The sequence below is a fragment of the Eschrichtius robustus genome, chromosome 2 (genome assembly GCF_028021215.1).
Source record: "Eschrichtius robustus isolate mEscRob2 chromosome 2, mEscRob2.pri, whole genome shotgun sequence".
NCBI lineage: Eukaryota > Metazoa > Chordata > Mammalia > Artiodactyla > Eschrichtiidae > Eschrichtius > Eschrichtius robustus.
Genome location: NC_090825.1, coordinates 60,842,548 through 60,855,284, shown reverse-complemented (window position 1 = coordinate 60,855,284; position 12,737 = coordinate 60,842,548). Strand labels below are relative to the sequence as shown.

General features: G+C 38.3%; 1 protein-coding gene across 1 annotated transcript in view; it reads left to right on the top strand.

Moving 5' to 3' along the window:
* Window positions 1-12,737, top strand: part of WDR41 (WD repeat domain 41) — a 48,464-nt gene that overhangs the window by 30,429 nt on the left and 5,298 nt on the right. Inside the window, exons 9-12 of the mRNA XM_068535545.1 lie at window positions 5,440-5,624; window positions 8,558-8,679; window positions 9,514-9,602; window positions 10,560-10,693. Coding sequence (XP_068391646.1) covers window positions 5,440-5,624; window positions 8,558-8,679; window positions 9,514-9,602; window positions 10,560-10,693 — 530 coding nt within the window. The remainder of the gene's footprint in view (window positions 1-5,439; window positions 5,625-8,557; window positions 8,680-9,513; window positions 9,603-10,559; window positions 10,694-12,737) is intronic.

Genomic DNA, 12,737 nt, shown 5'->3' with positions numbered 1-12,737 from the left:
GGAGAGAGCATACTTACCTCAGGTGCTGCTTGGTAGCTGTGGGATGATTGTTGTAGGCTATCAGTACTAATGCTTGGTAGCATTTTGGCTTTTTTGGCAAATGGTCCTGGCTAGTTTCTCTTTTGAAGATCACACAGTACAAATTATATAGCACTCTACTTACAGTAGAATGAGCTGGATTCAAGCCAGTTGTAATTATGATTGAAGAGTCAGAGAATAACACCAAACTAAAGGTCTGCAGAAAATGGGTCATATCTGCCCTTCCTCATGGTTGTGTGCGTTGGTTTGCCAGACTTTCTTTCTTTCTTTCTTTCTTTTTTTTTTTTTTTTTACTTTTTGGCCGCATGGCACGTGGGATCTTAGTTCCCCGACCAGGGATTGAACCACGCCCCTGCAGTGGAAGCACACAGTCCTAACTGCTGGACTGCCAGGGAAGTCCTGCCAGACTTTCTATTTGGCTTTTATAATGATTTTAATGAGTTATCTCCTGTGAGCTGAACCTGACATCAGATGACAGGATAGGATCACAAACCACAAATCCTGGGATTTAGCTACTTCACTTTCAAATAAAGTGACACCTTATATCATCAGAGCTTTCCTGGGTGATCTGTGTTCTGAGGTCAGATGGGAAGACTCCTGGGTGGCTTCAGTTTGATAGTCTGGAGGACACTATAAGAGGGTTCTGTAAGGATGCCATGAATATGATGTTGTAAGGGGACTGGACTGCACCTCCTGACCTGAGATCTGGGTTGGCTGTTTTTGAGCAATACTTTGTAGAAACATGAGGCAGAGGGAAAGGGGCACAGACAGCACTAAGTGTAGTCTCCATTTGTATGCTGTTCAGTCACATTTTCAGATACATCAGTGAGAATGTCCCTTCCAGCTCCAAAATTTTCCTCTCCAATAGCCATTTGCTTGTTCAACCCAGCTGCAAGTCTTTCTGATGACTAGATTGTCTATATGATAGAAATAATAATATTAGGAGCACCACTTTATTTTTCTCTGGGGGCTCCTTTTCTTCTAGCCATGATGGCAGCACAAAAGGCAGGTTCTTATTTGGAAGTCCCTCTGACACTGAGCCAGAGAAGCTCCAAGGCCCTAAAGCTGTTGAGAAAGGCACAGCAGTGTTTTGGCCATTACAGTGGTCATGCCTAGTTGTCCCATTTTAGCAGTGAAGCATTGGTACCAGGACCTGGAATGTTTCCTTAATGAAGGTGATGGGATGTTCCTGAGGTAGCCTTAACCTCATGGCACTTCTTTGGCTGTGTGATGTACAGAGAAGCTTATAACAGTTTAACCAAGAAAGCTTTCTTCAGGTATTTCTTTGCCAACTTTTTAAGGGAAGGAAAATGGAAAGCTAAAGCAAAAAAAAAAAAATTGTTAATAAAAATTACAGAAAACCCCTAGTGCTTTTTACTTTATAAATTCCATGACTATAAAATTATACTACAGAATATAAGTAAGCCAAAAGCATATTTAAGAATCATATATGGACAAGTAGTCTGGTAAAATTTGTGACAGTCTTACCTCGTATATAGACACATCTGCCATGCTGCAGATTTTGGCAATCCTGAAATGATTATGTTGTACAATTCCCAGTTCCACTTTCAGCCCTGCTTCTTTATCCCCACCAATTACCAATTAAAGATGTGGCCAGTTACTGGGTTTATAACTCACAGGAAAAGTGCATTTTCATTGAGGTGGCCCTAGGGCAACCTTAGAATGGTACAACAGAGAACTCCTACAAATGTGGATAATGAATACCAGGTTTGCCAGTGAGGTCTGAATGCCTGTGCAGAGATTTTCTAAGACAGACATACAAGATAACCTTGCTTATCTCTTCTGGCAAAAGGCTCTGGGTGCTGCTTCTTTATTTTATTCCTTTTCTTGTTTTGTACTGACAGCATGGTATGGTAGTCACAAAGTATTAGTACTTCTGAGGGATGGGTAGACAGGTAATCAGGTGAGATTTTCATACTAAGTGACTTTTGATAATTGCATAGGATGAAAATCCATCCATATATATAATATACATCGAGGTTGTTTGGTGTGAAACATTTTGAATGACTAGTTTGGGATAATTTACATAGCAATAAACTATACTGACTCAGGTCAGTGCCAGCATTTTATTTTTAGTGAAAAATTCTAACTGGGCTCAAGTACTTTGCTATTACATAGATGAATTACAGACACTTGGAGGAGATCAGAGCAGGCAGCTGTGTGGTCTCAGTAGGTTAACTCTGTTATAATGACGTATGCAGAATTGGAATCGAGAAGGATCTTCACTTGTCAACATCTCTGGTTCTTTTGTAGTTTGAGTGAGATTGGAAAGAGGAGGGAAAGGGATGGAAAAGAAGGTCATGGAAAGATTACTACTGTCTTAACTTTCCCACTATTAGAACTAGAAGCCTGTTTCTCTCCACAGGTGAGAAATGAACTTAATTCTTCACAGAGAGAATTCTATAGAGTCTGTTAATAAACTATATAGAAATTGGACTTGGAACCAAGACAAAATAATATTTACCTGTATGATTGCTGGTAATTCTTTATTTCTATGAGATTGTTCATCTAGTTATTAGAGATTTCTGTCCTGCTGGTTTATTTGATAAATGGGATAATTAAATCATAATTACTCATCCATGTATTCCTAAATTACAAGTAACTGGATGTTTTAATACCATTAATATGGAATAATACCAGGGGTTCAAAATAATACCAGGGACTCAAAGATAACATTTGATGTCTTTTTTAAATGGCTACACATTATTTAATTTGATTTTTACAATCATCTTCATTTAATGCCTGAGAAATCCAAGATAGAAAAAGATTAAATGACTTTCTGAAGACCAACCACATGGCTAGTAACAGGCAAAGCCAAAATTAAAACTAGAGTTTCTAGACTCACAGTGCATTGTTCTGTTCCTCCTAAATATAAAGGAATTAAAATAAATTACATTTCTTTAAGATAGTTTTTAGTCTCAGCAGTTGTACATTTTCTATTAAATGTATAATTTGTCAACTGTCTTAGTTGGCCCACTAATTTCATTTTTATTAAAGGTTTTAAAAACTTGTTATTGTGCAAATACTACATATGAGGAAACAGAAACATAAAAATGTAAAAAGGAAAATCATCCTACCATACAGCATTAAGTACAGGTTCATATCCTTCTAAGTGTTTTTCTGGGCGTATATATGTATGTATATGTGTATACATATGGTGTGCTTTTTGTAACAGTATGTCATGAATATATTTCTGTATTAATATAACATAATTTTACAACTTAGTTTTCAATAACAGCATAACTATTTCATTTCGTGGATGTTATTTATTTATTCGATCCCCAGTTGGATGTTTTAGGATATCTTTAGAATTTTAATACTATGTGTAACAGCCTTGTCACATATGTCTTTTATGTACTTTCCTCAGGATAAATTCCTAGAAGTGGAATTGTTAGATCAATGGGTTTACAATTTTTTAAGGTTTTGATGTATATTACCAAGGATTGCAAAGATTACACCAGTTTATACTAGGGCATGAATAGTACGTGAGTGTGCTGATTCCTTATGCTTTTGCCGGCATTGGGTGTTCTCGGGTTTTATAATCTTTCCCGATTTGCAAGTCAGTAAATAGTATCTCATTGCTTTTAGATGTCTTTGATTATTAGGGAATTGAACGTCTTTTCACATGTTTACTGGCCATTTGTATTTCTTGTTTTGCCAGTTCGGGTCCTTTGCCCATTTTTCTGCTGGAGTGCTTATCTTGTTCTTAGTGATTTCTAAGAAGTCCTTATGTATCAAGTATAATCAACCTATTTCGACATCTAAATTGCAGAGTTTTCCCAGAGTTTTGTCATTTAAATGTATGATTTTTGGGGACTTCCCTGGCGGTCCAGCGGTTAAGACTTCCCCTTCCAGTGCAAGGGGTGTGGGTTTGATCCCTGGTCGGGGAGATAAGATCCCACCCACATTCCTTGAGGCCAAAAAACCAAAACATAAAACAGAAGCAATTTTGTAACAGATTCAATAAAAAGTTAAAAAATGGTCCACAGCAAAAAAATCTTTAAAAAAAAAAAAGTATGATTTTGTGCTAAGCAGGTGTTTACTCATATCTCTTTCCCCAGCCTCCACTCTGTCTCCTTGAGAAGCCTTTTAGCACTCCATATTCATAAAACATTCACCTTTATTTTTCTCAGTTCTTTAAATACCTTTAATGTTTTAATCTGTTTGAAACTTATTTTGGTATATGTGAAATAACAGAAAAAATATATATTGGTCTTTGCCCCCAGTTCCTGGCACAGAGTTCCTTAAAACTCTTGTAATTGCCCAAGAGATAAGAGCACAAGGAACATCTTTTGTTCTAATATTTGGTCTAATATTTCCTGACAGAGCTCCTAAATCCCTTGGAATTTCCTGGGTGATGGGAGTGTCTTTTGTTCTAATGAGGCTACTCTTTCTTGATGGGCTCCTGGATGGGGGCTGGTCACCAGAAAGACCAAGCCATTATTAGAAGCTTAGAATTTTTGGCCACCGGCCACCCGCCCCCGCGGCAATTCTCCAGAGAGGGGAGAGGGGCTGGACGTGGAGTTAGTCATCGATCATGCCTATGTGATGACGTTTCCATAAAAATCCCAACAGTATGGGGTTCAGAGAGCTTCTGAGTTGCCAAACACGTGGAGGTGCTGGGAGAGCGGCATGCTCAGAGAGGGCATGCGTGCTCTGCGATCCTTCCCACATACCTTGCCCTGTGCATCTCCTCCATCTGGATGTTCATCTGTATCCTGTATCATATCCTTGTTTAATAAAGTAAGTAAACTGTTTTCCTGAGTTCTGTGAGCCATTCTAGCAAATTAATTGAACCTGATGAGGGGATGTGGGACTCTTTGATTTATAGCCAGTTGGTCAGAAACACAGGTAACAACCTGGATTTGCAGTTAGTATCTGAAGTGGGAGAAGTCTTGCAGGACTGAGTCCTTAACTTGTGGGATCTGACACTATTTCTAGGTAGACAGTGTCAAAGTTGAGTTGAATTGTAGGGACACTCAGCTGGTGTCGCAGAATTGCCTGGTGTGGGAAAACCCCACACATCTGGTGTCAGGCATGTGGTGAGTGTGGGAGTAAAGGAGAAACAGAAGTGTAGCTTCTCTTCACTGTGTATGATCCAAGGTAACGTTCTTTTGTTTTTATTCCCCAAATACTTAACCAAATAGTCCAGCATGAGGTATTTCTTTCTTCACTGAATTGAAATGCAATCATTATCACATACTAAATTTCTAAGTAAGCTTGAGTCTATTTCTGATCATCTTCCTGTTTGGCTTGTCTAGTTACCTCACTGTTCTAAACATTGTGATTTTATAGAGCAATACTACGAGGCAGTTCATTCATTTTTATGTTTAGCCTAGGTAAATGGTCAATAATGAGACATATATGAACTCTGCCTAGATTTGAGTTTTGTAACTGGCTCCCATGTTGGAGAGCTCATCATCTGGGATATCCTGGACTGGACTGTGCAGGCCTGTGAACGCAACTTCTGGGACCCATCTCCACAGCTGGACACTCAGCAAGAAATAAAACTCTGTCAAAAGCCAAATGACGTTTCTATTCATCATTTCACATGGGATGAAGAGGTAAAAAAAAAAAAAAAAAAAAATTGAGAAAAATATCTATAATCTTGTCTCTTTTAATAAACCCAGTTTCTAATTTTTAAAATTTAATCTCCTGATCATATAGAAAGTTATCATTCCCTGTGTTCATGTTGTGCTCTAAAATGTTTTGATATTTTTCAAAGATTGCATCACTTGCTTTAAAAAAGAATTTTAATCTTAGCTCTTATCTTTGAGGCAAGGAAGTGATTAAATGGCCACAGATTTAAAAACCCTATTGAAATTTTGAGTTGGATTAAATATTCCCACAGGATTTGAGGGTAATGCTTAAAATTGTTCTAAGAAACACTTTGAGAAAGAATCCTTTTGAAGATTCTGGTGCATTTCCTGGAGCAGTAAAGGAAATTGAAAATTTCAGGAATGCCTTTCTTTTAGTCTTCTAGCATCATGGGGCAAGATGATTGTGTGAGAATTAATGATTTCAATCCTTTAGGCCTTGGCAGTGATGCTCTTGAAGCACTTTACATCCTTTTTTGCAGTAAGAGATTAGTACCAATGGATTTCTGAATCTTGGCTCTGATCTGAACATCTCTTCTTTTAGCTTCCGGGACTCAGAAAATATGTTTAAAATGGGGGTTCCTTTTCTAAATATAATCACAAGAAATGTTTGAGTTATAAACTTTGAGGAGAGGGGTTAGAGGAGGCTTTTATCTCACTTTACTTTGTGCCTTCCTGTACTGTTTAAATCTTCTAATTGTATGTGTTTTGTTATTTTTATTTAAAAATTCAGTAATAGTGTTCTGGATGGGGAGAGCATGGTCTGTTTTTCTGTTTTTGTTTTTGTTTTGGCTTTCTTTGCACCTCTCTTACCTTAAAAACAAAACAAAACTAAAACAGTAGGGTAAGAATAGGTTAAAGAACACTGTTATACCTAAAGATTAAGTTTCTTTATATCCCAATTTTATTTTGAAAAAAAAAAAGTAAATACATATGATAAAAGACAGTAGTCTCAGAAAAGATGGAAACTATTTCTAAAAGACAGTAGTCTCAGAAAAGATGGAAACTATTTCTAAGAGTTGTAGCCCTAAAAATTTTATATGTATATATATATTATCTTTCTTTTTAAAAAAATTAATTATTTATTTATTTTTGGCTGTTTTGGGTCTTCTTGCTGCGCGCAGGCTTTTCTCTAGTTGCGGCAAGCAGCGGCTACTCTTCAGTTGTGGTGCGCGGGCTTCTCATCGCAGTGGCTTCTCTTGTTGCCGAGCATGGGCTCCAGGTGCGCGGGCTCAGTTGTTGTGGCTCACGGGCTCCGGAGTGCAGGCTCAGCAGTTGTGGCGCACGGGCTTAGTTGCTCCGCGGCATGTGGGATCTTCCCAGACCAGGGATCGAACCTGTGTCCCCTGTATTGGCAGGCGGATTCTTAAGCACTGTGCCACCAGGGAAGTCCGTATATATTTTTAATTTGATACCTTTTTCTCACTTTTGTAAAAGTGTTTAAAGTTTTGCATTTTGTATTCTCTTTAATCTTAAAATTTTCGATTGGTGTTATTAACTGCTATAAATGCTTAATAAAGCATTAATAAAGCACTCAGTTTTCCCTAATTTTCTTTGTTTTATAGGAGTTTTTTTCTTTCTGCAGGGGGGCCATTCATTGTTGATGACAAGTGATTGAATAGAGTGATTCTGTTGAGTAAAAGCTGCCCCAAAGCTTATTAATTCTCTAGTTGTGCGGATAATTTTCTTTGTGACTTTGGATAAATCATTTAAACTCTGCACAGATTTCCTGGTCCATATAACTAGTTTCTGAGGTTTCTCTGCATTGAATGTTACCCAGGGCGCTAGATTTTAGCAAGTTGGCTAGCTGTTCTCGTTAACGCTCATGGCACTGATCTTCAGCTTGCATTGCTACATGCAGAATACCAATCCTGAGGGTCAAGGGGATCATTCCAGATTTAGACTCTGGTAAGCCTTGGGGGGCATGTTTTGGTCGAGATACTGTAGGTCTGAGTTGGTGTTGTAGCCTTTGAGGCTGCATGAGAAGTATTTTTTGGTGAGAACAGGTAGGCAAAAAAAAAAGGATTTTTGAAAGGTCTTTCTACTGGCATACCTACGGAGTAAGAATGAATGATTCTAAGACAAGAGCTACCAGAAGTCTATTGACTTGCAAAATAATTTCGGAAGCTAGGTGGTATGGTATGAGGCAAGAGTAAGGGACTGGAGTAACATGACCTGGATTCTAATATCAAACTCTCACGTCTTAATTTTTGTGTGATATTAATCTTTTTTTATTTTGACTTGTTATTCTGGAAAATAGCTTTTCCTACATTAATGAGATGTGAAGTTGAAGTAAGGTAAATATTGGTGAAAGTACTTTCAAAAGATTAAAGCTGTTTTAGTAAAAAGGTGTTTCTAATACTACATTTGGAAAAATGTTTTTGTGAAGCCACTGTATATATGCCACTATAGCATATGCTTTTTTGTATCCTTTATAGGTCTTGTGACGCTTAAGATGTGGAGTGCAAGTAATTTTACTCACATTTTTCAGGCAAAAGAAGCTAAGTAGTTTTCCCAAGGATATAGTATTATGTGAATGAAAACCTAGGTTGTACCTCAGCAGCTCCACCTCCACTGCAGGCCAATCTGTCAGCCACAGCTCCTTTCTGTAGCTGTCACGTTTCATTGAGGAAGAAAGCGATGCTGTGGGGCATAATATACAAAGCTTTCTCTGTATTAGCAGTTGTGTCCTTCCACCTTCTAAATGCTGAGCTTTCCTTTGTGCTTTGATATTTTTGGATTTCAGAGGGCAGTACAATAATTTGGGCTGAAGGCTAGGAATAGGGAAGGTAACAATGGCTTTCTGATCTCACACCAGGGCTGGAAATCTATTACACCAGGTAGTGATAAGTACTAGTTTTATGCCCATTTCTGAACTTCCCCCTCTTCCCCCCCCCCAGAATGTATTTGTTGCAGTTGGAAGGGGTTTATACGTGTATAACCTTCAAATGAAGCGTGTGATTGCCTGCCAGAAAACTGCACATGACTCCAACGTCCTGCACGTTGCCAAACTTCCAAACAGGTACAAGTTTCCGTCAGTTCTGTAACAGCTGAAAGAAATGCATAGTTCCCAGGGCCACCAGTGTAATTTTTCAAGGGGCAAAGTCACCTGGCTCCGTGGCTTGACCTGTTATGTTCTTTTGGAAATGGAGAATACCCCATGGCTGTCTTAACAGAAGAGTTTGTGGCAATATATTACGAAATTTACAAGAAGCAAGGTTCAAATGAATTACATTGAATTTCATTATAAGAAGAGATAATTTAAAATTTGGTATTTATTTTAAAAGATAAAAGACTTTTGGGCACTGACTGTGTACTAATTTTTCTTTTTATATTTTCCACAAACCCACCTTTTTGGTGGTGGTGTTTGATTACGGCTACAATTAAATGGTAGTCTCCTTGTGGGCTAAGGCTACCAACCGAGGGCTTTCCCCTCAGGGTAGATTTGGCTGTTGAGTTTCTAGGGATGAATTATATGAAGGAAATAGAATTATTTTCTATGCAGGATACCTTTAGAGTGAGAGGTGCCCTGAGAAGAGATACAGTGAGAGGAAGGAATGAGACTTCTCAGGATATTGTGAAACTGTAATTCGTAACCTGTTTCCTGAATGCATTTTTAAAAATGGAAATGATACATATTTATAACATTTGAACCAATGTAACAGTATAATGTGTGCCTTTCTGGAGGAGTGCTTTTACTTTGCATTGTAAAGCCATATTGATAAATTGTGATTTTTATTGGCTCCTGCCAAGAGCTGAATAAAAGCAGTTGAGGGCTCCACTGATTTCTCTCACTGCAAATTTAGCATTGGCCTTCCATGGTGCTCTTTTTATCACTGATTTTCTCTTCTGACAGGCAGTTAATCTCATGCTCAGAAGATGGCAGTGTACGCATTTGGGAGTTACGAGAAAAACAGCAGCTTGCAGCTGAACCTGTACCAACAGGTGAGTATCTTTTCTCAAAAAGGTAGTCTTGCTTTTTTTTTTTCTCATATGCAAGACAGAGGTATGTAACCACAAAATAATATACAGTGTGCTCCAAATAAGCATCAGATGTTTACATGAAGCATTTGGTAATTGGGATCTAGGGTTCACATTTAAATATTGCTTTACTGTAGAACTACCTGTTTATTTCAATTCAACTAGGATTTTTTTGTTTTGAGGGAAAACTGTTATTCCTGGTAATCTGACTGACCAGATGGCCTAATGAACTATTTACTCATTTATATTGTCTGTAATTATGTCTGGTATACAGACAGAATTTGTATCATCAGGTGTCAAAGCTCTTTCAGCCTTAAAGCATTATCATTAACATTGAACTCAATTTATTTATAACCATTTTTGTATTTATATCATAATCTCATGAACTCTTTGATTTTCAGGCATTGATTTGAAAAACAAAATCCCTGTTAGTTAGCAACCTTTGCATAAGAAATCAGATGCTGGTACCCCTGAAATTTCTTCTGGTTATTTGAAGTCATAGGGCATTGCTCTGGGACATCCCTATGTTGCTTTTTGTCTACCCTTTATCGATAAATCTGAGTTGTGACCTCCCACCCCCACCCCCCACCCCCCCACCCCCGCCTCATTGCCATTCAGGCCTTTCATTTCTCTCCTCTTTGATTCCCATTGCCTTTTCCTCACGTTAACACACCTTCACCAGTGCATGAGTAGGGACAATAAAAAGAGATGAGCAACAAACCTGGGTAGCTAAGAGGAAACGAAGTAACATATTTAAAAAACCCTAGCATAGTACCTGGTACCATCCACTCACTTAGCCCTTGACTAAAATAAGTGGGGAACACTTTTGCATTTAAGTTTTGTTTTTCTGATCTTACATTATTATTATAAGAAAAGAGCACAGTAATTTTGAAAATGACTGAAATGGCTGTGTTTTTCTAGGTTTTTTTAACATGTGGGGATTTGGAAGAGTAAATAAACAAGCCAGCCACCCTGTTAAAAAACAACAAGAAAATGGCACTTCATGTTCACTAGAGCTTATTGGAGATTTAATTGGACACTCATCATCTGTGGAGGTATTATTTTTAATAGTCATATAAATGTCCAGGGAATTCCTGCTTTTTGCATCTCACTGCTCTTCTTTCATTTGGTCTCGTAAAGACCTAAACTTTCTCTTATCTGTAGGTTTTTGTGGAATCTAAACATGGAATGGGATAGGTTACATAGTATGTGCCATTAGGATCTCCCTTTACAGAGAAATGATTTGAAGAAGGAATGTCTTGCTTCTAAAAAATGGCTTAATTACTATTACTTATGAGATGTAGGTAGATAGCTGACAATAAGGACAGTGTGAATAATGTTGAATATATAACAGTAGTAAATAGAGGGTACATGGAGGGTTGTGCTTATGTATGTAGAGGTAAAGCCTTATAGAATCTAATTCCAGGGAACTTTATCAAATTTATGAACCAGAGTACTGTTTTACCTTCCTTTGGAGGATAATAATTTGTTAGCTTTAGTAAAACCCAGTGTCTTGATTGTCACTGTGCATATATGAAAATTATAGTTGAGAATTATAGGATAGGATGCATAAAGTTCTAACTTGTTATAAATATATTCAAATACTTTAATATTTACTATAGGCATTATTGCCTGTAATGAAGAAGGAATAAGACCAGTCGAGGTAAAGAGATGATTGGAACTGGTAACAGTATAAATAGAGCCCTAAGTAATGAATTTTTTTTTTTATTCCTCCCCTGCTCCCTCCCTTCCTTCCCCCCTCCCTCCCTTCCTTCCCCCCTCCCTCTGTGCTGGTCTTAGTTGCGGCATTCGGGAATCTTTGTTGTGGCATACGGGCTCCTAGTTTTAGTATGCAGGATCTAGTTCCCATGCGCTGCAGGCCCCCTGCATTGGGAGCATGGAGTCTTAACCACTGGATCACCAGGGAAGTCCCATGAGTTTCTTAAATTGTTCTTCCCTGTTTCATAGCCAGGGAGGAACAAATTGTTTTTCATTTGGAAGTGCATTTATGCTTAGAAGCAACAGCACAAAACTTGTTATTAGCATTTCCTGTATTTCAGGCACTATACTAGACACTGGAGTTTACAAAGAGATATAATATAAAAATATTATGGTCCTGAATATGAGCTGAACCTTGATGCGTAGGTAGGATTAAGATAGTCTTATGACCATAAGCTCCCTGATTTTGGGTACTCATGTCTTACTCATTTTTGCCTTCCTCTACCAGGTAGCCCAGTTGTTTTCATTTTGTTTTTTAACTTTGGGAGTTGTGCAGATGGAATGTCGTAGACAGGAGGGCAAAGATAGAATCTACTTGGTGGCAAGGAGCAGGTTGGCTAGGCTGGAGGACTGTGTTCCAATGAATGGACACAGTAGGAGATAAAGCTGGGAAAGTAGTTTGGGGTCAGATTACTGAATGTAAGGCTAAGGAGTTTGGACTTTTTAAAAAAATTCATACATACATACATACATACATAAATAAAAAGTTTATTTATTTTGGCTGTGTTGGGTCTTTGCGCACGGGCTTTCCCTGGTTGCGGCGAGTGGGGGCTACTCTTCGTTGCGGTGCGTGGGCTTCTCATTGTGGTAGCTTCTCGTTGTGGAGCACGGGCTCTAGGCGCACTGGCTTCAGTAGTTGTGGCTCACGGGCTTAGTTGCTCCACGGCATGTGGTATCTTCTCGGACCAGGGCTTGAACCTGTTGCCCCTGCATTGGCAGGTGGATTCTTAACCACTGCACCACCAGGGAAGTCCCTGGACTCTATGTTTTAAATAGTAGGAACCTATTAAAGGTTTTTAAATGGTGTGGCACATTTGTCATTGTATGGAAGTGTTTGATTCTTAGAAATTTTCCTGAGTGGAAGTGTTGACATTTAATTACTTTTTAAAAGTATCTCTGGCTTCACTGAGAAAAATCTTGGCTCTTGCTTGAATTTTCTTGTTCCTTTTTTCTCTTGATCCTTAGTCTCTAAGCCTAGTCCTATCTACCTGTATTTATTGAATTCTAACTTTTCCATCTCCTGAGAAATTTTGCTCTGCTACGTCTCCACCCCTCACTCTTACATCATCAGCTGAGCCCTTCTCCCGCTATCTTCAGAAA